Below are 16,467 nucleotides of genomic sequence, written 5' to 3'. Positions count from 1 at the left end.
TTGTACATCCAACCTCTAGACAGGAACTTAACTCGTATAATACACATTAACTTAACCTATCATTCTTGGCTTGCCATGTTCTTCTCTGTTTTCCACTCACCAATATCTTAATCCAGGTCAAACTGAAAGATTGAAATCACAGTTCTACCTGCATTGAGGGATCTTCAAAAATGGTGGAAAACTTCTTCACCAAATGGTAGAGGAAGAGATTTCTGAGGCTTGGTATGCTTTCAGTACCAAAATGGAAGTTTATGGGTGAAGATGGGAGAATGGGAGAGAAAAGGGGTATGTGTGTACCTTAGCCTTTCTCCTAGAGGGCAAAGGAAATATTTTCTGAATATGTGCAACATCAGTGCAGCAAAAAGTTTTCTTACTTGAAAGAAAACCCTACTCTTGCTTGTAGGTCAGCAAAGAATTTGTGTTCTCACTGTTAAAAGGCCTGAGAACCTATTATTCCTTTTGCATCCACTTATCCCAAGATGTTGACTGACCTCTTGCCTTTAGCAAAGAGTTTCCCCACATGTTTGCCTCCAGAACGTTCCCAAGGATGTGATTGCTTTGTTTTGCTTTTGCAGGGGGCTCCCTTCCATATTTTCCAGGAATAGATTGATTTTAGGCTGGGAAGATGCTTGTCTTTCACTAGGCTTCTCTAGGTAACATTCTGTAGTATTTTAACATGGGCCTTCGAACCTGTGCAGAATACATTTTTTGGATTAAACTTGACCATACATTGCTAGGTCCAGTATCTAGTCAGACAGCAGTATAACAGAAAGGGAGAGGTCTCCCTGCTCCTCTCCTCAACAATTTCACACCATAGTTTTTCAAGTTAAGCCTGCTCATTGCAGACCTGCTCACCTAATACTCCCTGCTGGGAGAAAGTGGCTGGGGAAGGTGTGTTAAGAGCAGAGAAGTGCAGAGAGCCCTAGCTTCACCTCCCTCCCATTACTTGCTAGCCAAAGTAGCTGGCTGGGAACATGGGAGAGAAACCTGCTCCACAGGAAAAAAAAAAAAAAAAAAAGGAAAAAAATTAACTAACTGACTTGTAGCAGATCAAAGGGAGTGCATGTGGTGGGTGGAGAAAAGATAGAGAGAGGGAACTGTGACTCTGACTCACAATATATTCTGTGCTCTGCTCCTGGAGAGATGCAGCTGTGTATCTCCTCTTGTACAAGGCTACACTGTAAGGTTATACTGTTGTCCAAAGTAAGCATCACTAATTCTCCCATTTCCTAAAGCACAACAGCATTTGGTTAATTTTTAATCACGGTTTTCTACTGTGCAAATTGAAGTCTGCCACCAAGCGTCTCTTACACACAGAATTAAAAGTCTCTCCCATGATAGTTTTGTTGGTGCCTGGGGAAAACTGCTGAACTGTAGTACTTTTCAGTACAAAACTGCCATGTGCACTAGCATGTTCCTTTGTCAAGGCTAATCCTAAATTATTCTTATTTCTAAAAGCACCTGAGATCTGTGTAATCCAGTGGTAGGCACCTTTAGCCATGATTTCCAGATCCTTCTCTTGTCTCACAAGTTTCTTCCAAATTACTTCTGAGTTTACCAGGAAAAGGAATGTTTCCTTTACTACTATGTCAATGGGAAGAAATATGTCACTTCTGATTTTGACTAGTTGACTCTATAGGCTTTACAGGGGGGAGAAAGGAGAGTGCTGAAAAGATTTGAAAAGAAGAAGCTAGTCCAGTGGCAACCACAGCCTAGACATCATGAGCAAATGTCTGAATGCCTATCTTGTCATTGCCTTCTTGCATAACTTTGCACTTGCACAAGCTTGGACAAGTCACTTAGCCTGGCTATGCTTTAGTTTCCCAAACTGTAAAGCAGTGGCAATAGCACTTGTGTACCAAAGCCATTACTAATTATGAAATGACATCATGCTGTGGTGCTGCCATGCCCACAATGAGATTGCTGACATCTTTCTTCCTTTACTCTCTGTTAGCTCTCATGCACCATGTGGCACCAGATTTTGCATGTCCAAGTCTGACCTCTTGCTTCTAAGAGCAATGAATACTAGATCTCTCACAAAAGAATAAAGTATTCCACCAGTGCCTCTATAGCTAACATCTGACCTGCAACTGCATTATGTAATGATGCAGCTAAACCTTGTGATGATCAGATTGCAACAGAATTCCTTCAGGAAATGTACAAAGTGTGGTTATGACATGACATCAGCAAAAGTCAGTTCTAAACATTGCTTTTTTTGCTTCTTAATTCCAATACTCTTAACAGAATTAAAAAATAGAAAATCTCCATGTCTCGAGAAGAACTGCATACTAGAAATTTTATCTGCATGAACATCGATGAACTGGAATATTCACAAGAAAACGTTCCATTTGCATGAAGCCTAAATTTCTTATTACTTTCTTATTACTTTCTCTTTAGAGAGAAAGTAATACAGACTAACTAGACTTACCAGAATAGCTCTTGCCCTCAGGACAGGCTTACATGTAAACAGTTTACTATAAAGTAATGTCAAGTAGGATATAACAATGTAGTAGGATGACTTTCTTCTGTCAGTAGGCAATGTTTTTTTTTTTAAGATTCAGATGCAATGGGAAGAAGCTCAATGGTCTTTTATTGGAGTCATGACTTCATTTGTGAGTTCATCTATGCTAGGGTAGCTATCATAATTGCACGAAGTAAAACTGGGCAAGGTTGTAGAGGTGATCTCTTTTATTAGACCCGCTTATTTAGTTTGTCAGAATGAACAAGCTTTTAAGCACACAAGCTCTTTTCAGTCTAGAATCTTCCATTTTGTGCAAAGAAAAAAGCAAATTTCTGACTTTACAACTTTTACGAAACACCTCTGTGTAGTCTGTCAGAAACATGAGACTATTTATTTTTCTGATGTACTTCAAAAGTGTTATTTTAAGCTGGTTAGGAGCAAGCTACTGCAATTTGTGCAATGGCTTTGGAGAAGATATTAATTATATATTGGAATGCTCATTTCTTGTTACAGTCCTGATGCAAACAGCTCAGCTGCATGCTACATGCTGCATGGAATGAGGATCAAAAGGTAACTGTCTGTGGCCACACTCACTGCCTACTGTGCCAAAGATTTTTACAGTTCAGGCGTCATTCAATGAAGTCCTACTGCTGTTTTAAAATATTTGGATCAGGCCTAGACTCCTGTTCCTGAGAACTCCTGATTCACAGCTTTTGCATCTAAAATTTTGCACCTGCATGTCTAGTAAGACTTTTCTATTTGGAGGTTTGTGAACCGTTGAGTAGTGGGGAGAGGCAATTCGTAGACTGAACTTTGATTCACGAAGTGGCCAAGGATGTATTTCTGTATGACTTTAAAGAATGCAGGAGTCATGGGAGTTTGCAAAGCAAATGCAGGTGCAGTTTTGGATGAAATGAAATGGAGCTTCCCCAGAAAACCTCCTGTGCCATAGTTTGTCACAGTCAGTTCCACAAAAGCACAGCAGGGGTGACAATGCATTGTTTGTGGAGATGCAGCTAGGCTTATACTCAGTGTTTGGGATGAATTCTCATAAAATTATATCTTAAAGTTTCCACTGAACTTTTGACTGAGCAGTGTTACACTGACAGTGTTCTTAATTTACAGGGAACTAGCTGTATCCAAGGGTCATATTAGAGCAGTCAGAAAAACAAAGAAAATGCTCCCTTGTCAACAGATACATCTTAGCTTCTCTTCAGGGTTTTTTATTTGAACCATGCAAGATTCTGTGATTCTGTAACTTCATTTCTAACTAGTATTTCCTTTTATCATATTTCTGTTTCATTACAAATGTGAGTTCTGACTATATCCACAAATTAGGCTGAGAGGTTTATGGGTTTTTTTCACAGTGAGTTTCTAATATTTTTGAAGCTCGTTTAGCTCTGCTTTCTTGATTTCCATGATTTCTTTCACTTTGTAAAAGAAAATAAAGGAAATATGAAAAAGAGAGAAAAAAACAATCTCTAAAAGCAAAAATAAACCCTTTGCTTTCCGTATAAAATCCAGTAAAAGATTCACTTTGAAAGGGATACTTTGAAATAATCTTCCTCTTGAGTTTCTTAACATCTGAAAATCTAAAAATAGTTTTTAAAACGCTCTGATGATTTTCCTACAAAACTTCATTTTCAATTAAGATGTATCCAGTGTGAATATAAATGCTTTTTTAAAAAAAGCAGACCATCCTATTTCAAAGAGTGTCTAGAAGGCTGCTAACTCTTACTGTAACTCTTACTGGAGAGGGGCAAAAATCTAATAACCTAAGTATTGACTCTTGTTTCCCTTTCTGTCCAGACACCATATTATACAAAACCCACTTCCATTAGGTGTAAACTAAGTCAAATGGTCTCTAGAATAATACCAATTCTTGTTTTGGAATCTGAAAACTGAATAGGAGAAATTCATTATGAATGTGGAACATTTCACACTGAGACTTCCAATGGTTTCCCTTCTCTCTATACTACTATAGAGAGAAGAACTATCTACACTAGATCATGTCTCTAATATACACAGTTTAAGTTTACAGCCCTCAAAGTCATGGGGAGATGAAAGAAGTGAGTTTTATCTGGAACACTGCTCTCAATTTTAATTACCAAACACTTAAGTCCTCAAAGTGTATCTCAGATTAAAATAAAAAGAACTGTAACTATTGCCTGACTTCAATACAAAATGATTAATCAGCCCTGGTTGAGACAAAGTAGGCCCAGGTTGATTTGAAATGTGAATGGATCTTCAAAACAATTAAAAAAAAAGACTTAGATGGAGTTTCAGAGCTGTAACAAAACATGAAACCAGGCCTCTCTGGTGTGGCTTTAGGTTGGATACAGGCAGAACTTGAAAAGTCTTTTTGATGATCAGCCTATCTTCTTTTTCTTAGTTTAATCCCATTTTTTCCTGATTGTTCTCTTTTGCCCCACCCTAAAATGAATGCTCTCTTACATTTCCCAGATTTTTGCAGTTCATGCCCTTTTTGCCAGCTCACAGAAAAGGCTTGCATTTTGCAGGTGATTCTCTCAAAGGTCAATTTTACAAGCTTTCTAATCATTCTTTGCTATTCTTCTCCATTTTTAATATGGCAATATCTTACAACATTCAAGCAGCTTTCCTGATCTTTCTACTCTGCTACAAACTGAGACAATCTCTTCCCAGCTCTGCAATGAAATTCTTCAGCATGTACATTTATTAAGTACTGTTAGGTACTAGATCTTTCCAAAGTTTTAGATCATTCCTCTTATCAAATCGGGCATTGCTCCTTTGCAAATTTCTCCTTCCCTCTGCATATCATTTCTTAAGATAATTATTCCCCCAACACACTAGCTTGTAATTTCTAAGTTGATTCCTATTTTGTAATTTTCTGCCAAATTTACAAAAATTTTAATCTGCTCACTGCTGTTTCCATCCCCTCCAATATATCTGCAAATTCAATATTTTTTGCTGCTCAACCCTGCTGTTATTAACAATCAGTAACGAAAAGATTAAGTAACAGACCAACCCTAGATCACCTTAAAAGAGCATCTTAAATCTGGTGCTTTCCATTCTTCTATTTGCAATTCCAGGAAAAAAAAAAAAAAAAGGTGGGGGGGGGCAGAGAGCAAAGTTATGCGTAAATCTTGTTTTTGCACAGGTCTAGTCAAAGTCACTGGAATTTACTATCCTAGCTTTGGTTATGACCTTTAGATTTCTCATTAATTTGGTCTGTTTTCATGGAATAATGCAGTGAATAATATGCAGTGAAATATTCTATCTATCTATTGTGGAAATTGTTGACGCAGACTATGGCTATAGCTTGTGGCCACAACTACGGTGTAGCTGATCACTCACTTCAGATGGCATTGGTTTCATTTCCTTTCATTTCAGGCTTGTCACTAGTGGATCAAATTTCTGCAAAGCATTCCAGTTATCTTTTCTGTTGCAGTCCATGCAATACGGAAATCCTGTGTAGGTTCACAGACTTAGAGCAGAACTCCTATATGACATTGAAAAAGTCATCTGAATTCTTTGTAGCTCAGTCTTTGTAGCCCTTTAAAACAGGAGGAATAGTACCCCTCCTACTTTGTATAAATCAAGATAAATGCTTTCCTAGTCCTCGAAAAGCAGTGACATCAGAATGTTACAAGATAAGAAAGGATAATTTATATTGGCAACCTTTATGGAAATATATGCATAAAGATGCCTCCTTACTTTCAAAAACAGAGAGGCATCTCCCATGCAAGGCACCATACTGGATGAATATCATACCTTATGTAATGAGAGGAATTGCAAACAAAACCCACAAGTTGAAGGGGAAAAAAGGATATCAGAGTAAATATCTGGGGTAGCAAAAGCTCCAACTTATGTGGAGTTCCCTATTTTGTAGATGTAGACGCTAATGAATAGAAAATATGACTTGACTAAACTCTTCCCACGAATCAGACAAATCAAGATCCCAGCCTCTGAAACAGTTGCCTCAGATTAATTAGCTCTCTGGTTAATGCACAGTTATAGTCTGGCAATGTTCTGAGCAGAGGCAGACAGAGGCAAATATCCTATTGCAGAAGTATCAGTGAGGAAAGTAATTAAAATAGAAAAAGAGCTAGCTGTGACTGAGGAAAGCCTTTCTACTTCTGCATAGGCTAGTGATACGGCTAGTGAGGTTGATATTGTACCAGACATTACTAATTGCCACATCTGTCAGTGGGATTGCTACAGGATGCTGGAGAGTGATGGATTTCTCTGTGGGGGTCTCCAGTGCCCTGAGTACCCAGTGATGTTAGTGGCAAGGGACAAAGGTGCAGGGCCAAAACCTAACAGAATGAGCTCCACAGAAGGTGGGGAAGCAGGCACTATTCCATCTAGTGAGGTAAGCAGTGAGGAACTCTTCCTGCCCTTTCTTCCGGAAATGTGCAGGTGTGTATAAGGTGGTCACATTTTCATCTCTGAAAAGTTATATTGATGGAAAGATCAAATGTAGACACAAAATGCCCTTACAATTGGCAGGTCTGAAATGAACTGAAATCATTTGAAGCTCCACAGCTATACAATGCTGTACAGAAACACTGCACAGAAAATAGTTTACTCCTAGCAGCCAATGCATTATCACAAAACTGTTACCCAGAAATATGTTGCTAATCAGAAAAGCTTTCCTCAACAACTAGAAGCATCATGCTAATGACTGTAATCACAGTGATGTTGATTTGTTCAGAGCAGGTAAGATTTTTGTCCTTGGACATAAACTGACTTTCTGTGTGATGCTCAGCCAGTTGTTGAGAGAGGAAAAGGAAATGTCAGTGAGTCAGTATACTGAGCTTCATATCCATAGAAGATTAGGTGTGTACCTTCCACTGGAGGATAATGGGGCCCAGCGATCAGATGTGTCATCTCCTTTGAAAATGGCTCTGAGCAATGCATGATCAAAAGAAAATGACCTGCTATGGGGATTTGAAACTCTTGTGATCCCCTCAGGTATGGTGTGTACCCACACTTCCCAGTCCATCTGGAAGAGGAATACATGTGTTTAAAATTCTTTTGTTTTAACTTTCAGCTGGATCAGGCCAGAGGATGAGAGGGTTAACACTTACAGTTGTGCCAGGAGAAGTTCAATTTAGACATTAGGAAGAATTTCCACATAGAAAGAATAGTCAGGCATTCGAACAGGCTGCCCAGGGAAGTGGTGGAGTTGCCATCTCTGGCAGTGTTCAAGAAAAGTGTAGATGAAGCGTTTAGGGACATGGTTTAGCAGGTATGGTGTCAAAGGGCTTATGATTGGGCTTGATCTTCAAGGTCTTTTCCAACCATAATGATTTTATGATTCTGGGATTCTATCCTGCCAACATGGCTATGAAGGAATAAAGGAAGGAATAAGAACTATTAAAACTGAGTAAACCTAAGCTACAGTTGAAAGATGAGTGGAGCAAGTGACTTTGTAGTACATCAGCTTTTCTTTTCTATGATATTTGTCTTTGCTTGCTGTATCACGGTGGTCAGTGATCTCTAAGTTAAACTCAGTTAGTGCAAGTTAATGGCCGTTCTATACTACCAAGAACTGTTGGTTTTCCTACCACGCTATGTGGTCTCCTCTTACAGATTTTTGTATCACTCGTTATGACTTACTGTCTCTTAGTTCTGCTCTTCTTTGCTTTAAAGATCTTCTTTTCTCTTATTTACATGAAGTGATGGCAGCATCCACTATGCAGAAGGACCAGCTTGAAAAGATTACATTTCACTTCCTACATTTATGTCCAGCATTTGTTTATTTGTTTGGCTTTTTTTTTTTTTTTTTTTAAGAGAGCTTAACTCCAATTATGGAATTGGAAAGGAGTCAGGAGGCAAAATAGCAAGACTAAATCAGGCTGCTAATGCCCACTCTAGAACACTGACAATTCTTTTTGTGGTCAACAAGGGATCCATTTGGAGAAGGTTTCAGAGAAAGCATAAATATTGCTGGACACTCTGAGATATTTTACCCATTCAACTGGCACATGATATCTGGGCCAGGTCAATAGTAATACTGCACATTAATTTGATTACACCAATTCAAGTGGATATGTGGTCGTATGGGTGTTAATTAAATAATGCCTTATTTAATTTATATCAATACACCCTGAAGACTTACTTTAATTGCAACTAGCCTGTGTGTGACAGCTGACACGACAGTCATGAAACAGGAACTGAGTTCGGGAACCATCATTAGCAATGCAGCACAATCAGCTATATCAGGCAGAAATCTGGTGGAACCAAACACTGATGAGGGATCTCTATATTCAGATGTAAAAACACTACTTCAGCTATTATTGTACCATGAAGCATGCTGCTGTGCTGAACTCATATTCTGAGGTCCCATGGAGATGCTTGCCTATGTAACGTACCTAGGGCCAAATATAGCAATCTACTCTGTACTTCATGAAGGCCTTTAAATGAATGGCATTGTGCCCATTCTAGGACTATTCATCATACCTGCTTGACCGGAAATCCCTTTTTATGGTCATTTTCCAGAGACACAGGGAGTCATATGGAAAATTAAAGAGCTTGAAGAATGACAAAAATATCTCATAGTGAACAAAATCTTTTTTTTTCTATCTGAAATGAATTTTCAAGAGTTTTTAATTATTTTTAATTAAAAAAAAGTTTGATGTGAAGGATTAAATTTTGGGGGGATTCTTATGACATTCAGAAGTAGAAACACTGTGTGTACTGGAACAGCTTCTGCTGAAGTGCATACAAGTGCACATTAGCCTCAGGCCCAGTAACATCAAGCTAATAGTCTTAGAGCACTGTTCAGATAGGGAGGTTACCTCTGATCAAATCTCATCTCTGAAAGCAGCGAGGGGATGAATGCAAGTCCCCGCTATGGATACTTTATTCACTGGGATATAATAAATAAGTACAGTTTCTGTTTTGTGAAGGGCATTGAGTAAATTTTTAAGGGTGTCCAAAAACACCAAAAGATTTGCTTTGAAAATATCAAAACATGCCATTCTGATTTTCTCAATTTTCTTTGAATTTATTTATTTATTTTTACTTTTTTGGTGAAAAATATGGTATATCTCTTACAAATGATCATCTATTTAGGCTGGCACAAGTTCCGTTTTGGGCAAAAATACATTTTTTTTTTTTTTAAAAATTGCTCAGCTCTATAAATCAATACATTTGTTAGGTGTAATATTCTTAATAGATCTAAAACTACTAGTTGGCTTCAGTTTCCCGGTAACCTCCATTTTTTCTAGCTGTAGGTGTCTGCTTTAGGCATCTTCTGAGTTGCTTAGGCAAGCTAACAGTTTCAAGTCATAGGCAGATGTTTGTGAATTTGCCACTTGTGCCACAAAGTGAATGTGCCACAAAGTGAACTGTCTTGGACAAACTTTCTGAAAACTGTTTCATAATATGCTTGTAATTTGCCTCCCAAAATACATCAGAAAAAAAAAAAAAAAAAAAAAAAAAACACTGGTTTTATAATATCCTGACTTTTGTAGCATATAATTTACCATGGATAAACTAAACTGCATATCACATTTCAGAATAATGTAACACTTCTACCCCCATATCTATAAGAAAGATGTTACTTTAGACTCAGGAAATGTCTTTTAACATTTGTGAGGTGTTCAGCCCCACATGTGAAAAATTGTTTATTCTCACTGCTACCATTCTAAGGTCCCTAGTCCTTCCTTTTTGTGTGCAGCTAGGCATTAGAGAGAGTTTGCAGGAACTCCAGTATTAATTTTCCCACCTAATGACCCGTTCCGGCTTGTGTATTTTGCTACCACTTTTAGTTTTGAAACTAAGCGGTCCAGTGATTACATGCAGCTGCATATTGACATAAATTACGCTTTCAGTGTCTGAAGTGAGCATTGTCAGAGCTTTGCTCATCGTCCTATTGACTTTTGTCACATTGTGTGAGTTAGCTCTTCCAAGTGCTGTATGAAATCTGCTGAATGATATCCATAATAAAATATTTTTGCTGTTCATAAAAGTTAATATTTTACTGACAGAAGACCAAATTATGCAGGAAAATATCTTTTTATACAGTGTTGTTTGTGCACTGGCTTCCAAATTAATATTTATGTGGATATGACAGTAACTATATGAAACTCAAAATCTTTTTTTTTTTTTTCCAAGCATGACTTTGCTACAAGCAGCACTGTAGATTTAGGTGAACTCATACTGTGACAAACTGAGAATGGAGAAAACACATTTCTTGTCCATAAAAGGGCAGATCACACATCCACAGAGGATAGCTCTGATTTTGCAGCAGTTCCAAACTATGAAGTGGTAGCTCACTGTTGCTAAAAGGAGCTTTGCTTAGAGCTGATAAAGGATTCTCCAATAAAACTTTTTTTTCCCTTTTCTTTTTTGTTCTGTTTTGCTTGTTTTGTTTTCCATCTTAAATGGAAAAATGGTGATTTCTTTAAGTGGAAAATTTTCTGTTTAAGAAGTCTGCTTTCTCAGCAATTTCTTCAAGGTACACAGAGTGTCTCTATCAGCTCAAGGGATCCTTTGCCTTTAGTCAGCACTGGTGAGACACATCTGGACTGCTGTGTCCAGTTCTGGGCTCCCCATTAAAAGAGAGACATGAAGCTAATGGAATGAAGCCAGCAAAGGATCACAAAGCTGATTAAGAGATTGGACAATCTCCCATATGGAGAGCTGAAACTGTTGAGCTTTGAGATGAAACGGGTCAACAGGAATTTAGCAATGCATATGAATATTTGATGGGGGAAGTAAAGAAGAGAGAGACAGACTCTTCTCAGAGGCAATGAGCATAAACTGAAATACAGGAAACATCATTGAAACGTAACAGCACTATGAGCATGCCTGAACACTGAAAGATTGCCCAGAGAGGTTGTGGAGTTGCCATCCTCAGAGTTATTTCATATCTGACTGGACATTGCCCTGAGCAACCTGCTTTAATTGACCCTACAGTAGGGGAGGTAGACTAGACAATCTCCAACTGTTTTGTGATTCTGTAAACCTGTGACTTCTAGGGGATTCATCTCCAGTTCAGGAGAACGAAGATCAAGGCTTTTTTTGAGTCAACTGATGCGGTGCTCAGCCACAGTTTCCTATATTGCATGTGCTGTAACTGCTTGAGTTCAGTGTTTGCCTCTAGCTTTCTACCTCTGTAGTGATTTAATTACAGTTGTTCTGCTTCTAAATAAATCATTTCTCTACATGTTTAGTATTTTACAATGAAAACTATCTCCATTTACTTATGAGCACACATGCAAAATACATAAACAACCACAGGGAAAACACAAATCCCTAAACAAGTGCTAGAGTATTCTCACAGTTCTCAACTACACAAGCAGTATGACAGACAAGCTGAACCAGAAATGAGAAACAAGTTCCTTGAATATGCCCAGAAGCTTGAATTATGAGAACAGTTTGAGAATCCATTGAGCACAGCAGGGCAAAGAACAGTACAGAGAGGAAATGAACTTTTAAGTCCGCATTTTTGGTCTTGAACAATACTCTTCAGTCTCAGAAGGGGTGAAATACCATCTGTCCTTGAATATTATAGATATAATCGATTCTGTTTAACTTCATGTATAAAGCATTTACTTCATGTATAAAGCAGTGAAGAAACTTCATTAAAAACAAAAACAAACACAATCATCACCAACATCAACAACAAACAGGTCCCAATCCTTCAAACAAGACATATAAAATACTCTGTGGATACATCTGAACTGCAGTCTTGCATTACAGAGGCCTAATCATTGCTTTCCAAATTCAAAATATAAGAAACCCCACTTTGCACCTTGACTATATCTTTTCTCTCCAAGATTGCTTTCCCTTGTAGAACTAGATGTATCTATTGAAACACAGTACTGTGAAGATGACAGAGCATTGGAACAGGCTGCACAAAGAGGTTGTGGAGTCTCCTTCTTTGGAGATCTTCAAAAGCTGCCTGGATACGACTGTGTGTCACATGCTTTAGACGTCCCTGCTTGAGCAGGAGGAATGGACTAGATAATCTCTAGAGGTCCCTTCCAACCTCAACCAGTCTGTGATTCTAAGTTTCTCAGTGTGTATTGATGCTCTCAGGGTAAAAGTTAAACACAAGTCAGTCCTTATGAAAACAAAATATGTTGTAACTTATCTAATTTTTTAAATATAATTTTAAATTCAAAATATTCAAGTTCTTGCTCAAAGTGACTATTTTAGAGGGTGGGAGTTTTATGGATCTATGAGATGTCAACAAAAGTTGGCAACACAGCCAACTGAATAGAAATTTTTCATTATTAGAGCAGTAGAGAGTTTATTATTTGCGTAATCTCATTGCAGCTTTGAAACTAAACTGCTCTACTTGGTAAACAGACTTTGTAAAATTGACTTGTCCTTTATCATGTGTCATAAGCCAGCACACTTTCCAATAAAGTAGCAACCTACCTCTGTAGGACAAGGACCTAAGTGGGATATTTGCCACTATGCACAGAAAGAAGATAAAATGAATTCATCCTGGAGAATGCATGAAATTTAGATGAATTCAAATAAAAAAATAGAAAATAGTTGCATTCATAATAAAATATTATCTTAAAAGAAAAATATTCAGGCTAACTGAGTATATAAAGTGCATAAGATACATGTAAGATGTTAAAAACTGAGAATAGATTTTTCACGTTCATAACATCTAGTAAACATTCTTATTTACTTGGCTTTATGTTAACTTTCTGTTTCTTTTCAGTTCTTACAGGTGAACAAGGTGATGTCCATCTTGTTTTATGCGATATTTCTTGCTTATCTTCGTGGCATCCAATCAAGCAACATGGATCAAAGGAATTTGCCAGAAGACTCAATAAATTCTCTCATCATTAAACTCATTCAGGCAGACATTTTGAAAAACAAACTTTCAAAGCAGATGACAGTAGATATTAAGGAAAACCATCATAACACAATGCAGAAAGCAGATGCTCAGGACATCAATAGAGTTGAAAATGTGAAATCAGACTTCCAGCCAGTTGTCCCAGTGGATACTGACCTCTTAAGGCAGCAAAGACGCTACAATTCTCCCCGAGTTCTCTTGAGTCACAACACACCACTGGAGCCCCCACCACTATATCTCATGGAGGATTATATTGGAAGTTCAGTGGTCATGAATAGAACCTCACGAAGTAAAAGGTACGCAGAGCACAAGAGCCACCGAGGGGAATATTCTGTTTGTGACAGTGAGAGCTTGTGGGTTACGGACAAATCCTCTGCTATCGACATTAGAGGGCACCAGGTGACGGTTCTGGGAGAAATTAAAACAGGCAATTCGCCAGTTAAACAATACTTTTATGAAACAAGGTGTAAAGAAGCCAAGCCTGTAAAAAATGGCTGTCGAGGCATTGATGATAAGCACTGGAACTCCCAATGCAAGACTTCCCAAACTTATGTTAGAGCACTGACTTCAGAAAATAATAAACTGATAGGATGGAGATGGATCAGGATAGACACCTCCTGTGTGTGTGCATTATCAAGAAAAATAGGAAGAACATAAATCCGCATCTCTCTGCTATATAAATTATTACCTTAAATTATGATATGCATGTAGCATATAAATGTTTATATTGTTTTATATATTATAAGTTGACCTTATTTATTAAACTTCAGCAGATCAGTATATAAGCTTTCTTTCTCAATAAATAAGAATAAAAAGTATATGCCTCTGCTGTAGGCAACTCCAGTTTTATTTGACTATGTTTGTGACACTGCTTGTCAGCAGTATACCATAACTTTACTGTAAAATCTATGTAAAATCAGTATTTTTTCAGTAATGTCAAACCAATGACTGACATTTAGTAAACTTGTTAAAAATCATATCAATGTCAAGAGTTGTGTACATATTTTTAACCCCCACTCTATACATTCATATCTACTTGGATGCAGTATCAATTCCTTACCACCAAAATAAAAATGAGCCAAAATATGCATTGCAGCCTGCTGATGCTGCAGCAGTCTAGTAGTCATAAACCACAATTTCTGTATACTATAGCATTTTTGCGATTGAATTGCCATTTATCCCTCTGCTGGCTTTCCAGAATGACTGCTAGTAATCCAGGAGTTTGCATTTATTTTGTAACTGTTTTGAATGGTGCCAGTTCCTCTTACAAATGATACAAAAAAGTTCTAAAATATTCTTAACAGAATTTTACTGAAGGCAAGAACCAATTTAAATGGATCATTAATATAATATATAAAAGATGATTTCTTCAGAATATATTATTTATTATGATCGACCTTTTCCTCCTCACAGTAATCTGTTATTTTCCGCTTGAATTGTCACATCGTTCTGCTGTGAGCTTTCAAATTAAAAACAAAGCTAATGGCTTCTTAACATTAAAGGAACCCTTGGCTTCAGAACTGTGATCAAGAAAGATATGATATCTTGGAGGGGATATCAAAGCCATACACCTGTACAAAACTGTTGATCTGCTAAGCAGCAAACCATTACCCAGATTTTCACAGAAGATAATTGTATAGAACTCTTTGACAAACCTGGCACTTTTCTCAGGAAAATAAAATAATACAGATTTCTGATCCATATTGTGATTTAAATACAGTTAGTCCATAGTTATAATGATGTTCTTCAGTCGTACAGGTGAGTTTTTACTTGGAACAGACATATGTACGAATGTATACTTCAAATGATTTTTTATATTGTCTTATAGCTGTACTTGAGACAGTTTAATTACACTACCCAAAGATAAAGTCTACTATACAATACCTGTATAATGCTCTGGATGACATCTCACTTCCCGTAAAGTTAATGAGTCTTTTGTTATGAATATCGACAGAATTAGATTAGACCATATTGTCTATGTCTACCTAGATATTACCTCACAACCAGGGCTGGAAGATGTCACCTGCTTGGAAATTATTGCAGCTGTCTTCTTAGGTTTTGAAAATATGACTTCCTCCATTGTAGTGTGTTCAGCATTAAAATGAAAATAAGAGCAGAGCACCAAAAGACATGGTGGTAGGACACTGTTGTTCATATATTTTTATTACTAGAGAACCAACTTCAAATCTGCAATCATCAGAGGCAGCAATTTGTGTGGTCTCATCTAATCCCCTATGGAGAGCATTACACCTCATAAAACCACTGAGGAGATGGACCAGGTTTTTCAGGAGGAAACTGGAATAGCAGAAACTCTGAAAGTCAGGAATGGAGCCTATAGGTATGAGTTTGAAGGGGAAGCCATATTCAAATGTTCTGAGAACCCTGAAATTTTCAAAATGAGGCCAAGGTATGTGCCTCACAGGAAATGTCATCACCTTGGACAACTAAATCCTAATCTTGCATCAATCAGTAATAACTTTAGAGGTTTACTATCAAGGAAGCTAGTAAAAGAAAGGAGATGATGTTATATAATAAGCAACTCAATATCCAGTGAATCTGTAAGATTTTTTCTGGCATTCTCTTCTGGTGACAAACAGAAAAAAAATCCTCAATTCTCAGAATTCCCCCCCCCCTTTTTTTTTTGCTAATTTTATTAATAGAGAAGTTCAGGTTTCAAAAATGAAAATATACCTCTACCCATTCATTTTTCTGGTTTGGGGGAGAACCATATTTTTCAGGGGGCATTTTCATTGATTTGTATTTTTATTGTAGTTAAAAAGCAAATTTTGCACCCTGCATTCCCAGATAAAGATTGTTTTTTTCAGATCCTGTAAGCAATTGATAGCAGATATTGTCATGGATCATTAACTTCAGAGATCTCCATGATTTAGTGTGCTAAATTTGTCCGTGTCCATATGAAAAGAGAAAGTAAGAACACTAATTGAGCTTGTTTAGACATTGTTGTTTACTGACTGTAAATCCCATTAACTTAAGTGTTCCTAGAAGTATGGATGCCACACTTGTTTACATCACAGTCAGTCCAGAGAAATTCTATGGAAGTTAGTGAACAATATGAGGGTTATAGCATTGTAAATAACATTAGAGTCTTTCTGAATGCCTTTATTTCTGCTCACTGAAAATTAAGGGAAGTCCATGCTATATACATTCAAAGAAAGAAATTTATCATATTTTA

General features: G+C 37.3%; 1 protein-coding gene across 2 annotated transcripts in view; it reads left to right on the top strand.

Moving 5' to 3' along the window:
- NTF3 (neurotrophin 3) overlaps positions 1-14,253 on the top strand; it is a 55,645-nt gene extending 41,392 nt beyond the window's left edge. The window contains exon 2 of one of the 2 annotated variants that reach the window (XM_088537392.1): positions 13,146-14,253. In XM_088537392.1, coding sequence (XP_088393518.1) covers positions 13,146-13,931 — 786 coding nt within the window. In that variant the 3' untranslated portion in view covers positions 13,932-14,253. Of the gene's footprint in view, positions 1-13,136 lie in introns of both variants that reach the window. The other variant, XM_010225237.2, reaches the window with a different exon arrangement.
- The last annotated feature ends 2,214 nt before the right edge of the window (positions 14,254-16,467 follow it).

Source organism: Tinamus guttatus, unplaced genomic scaffold (assembly GCF_059628265.1).
Source record: "Tinamus guttatus ecotype Peru unplaced genomic scaffold, ASM5962826v1 Tinamus_guttatus_pri_ptg000753l, whole genome shotgun sequence".
Lineage (NCBI taxonomy): Eukaryota > Metazoa > Chordata > Aves > Tinamiformes > Tinamidae > Tinamus > Tinamus guttatus.
This window is presented reverse-complemented; position numbering and strand designations above follow the sequence as displayed.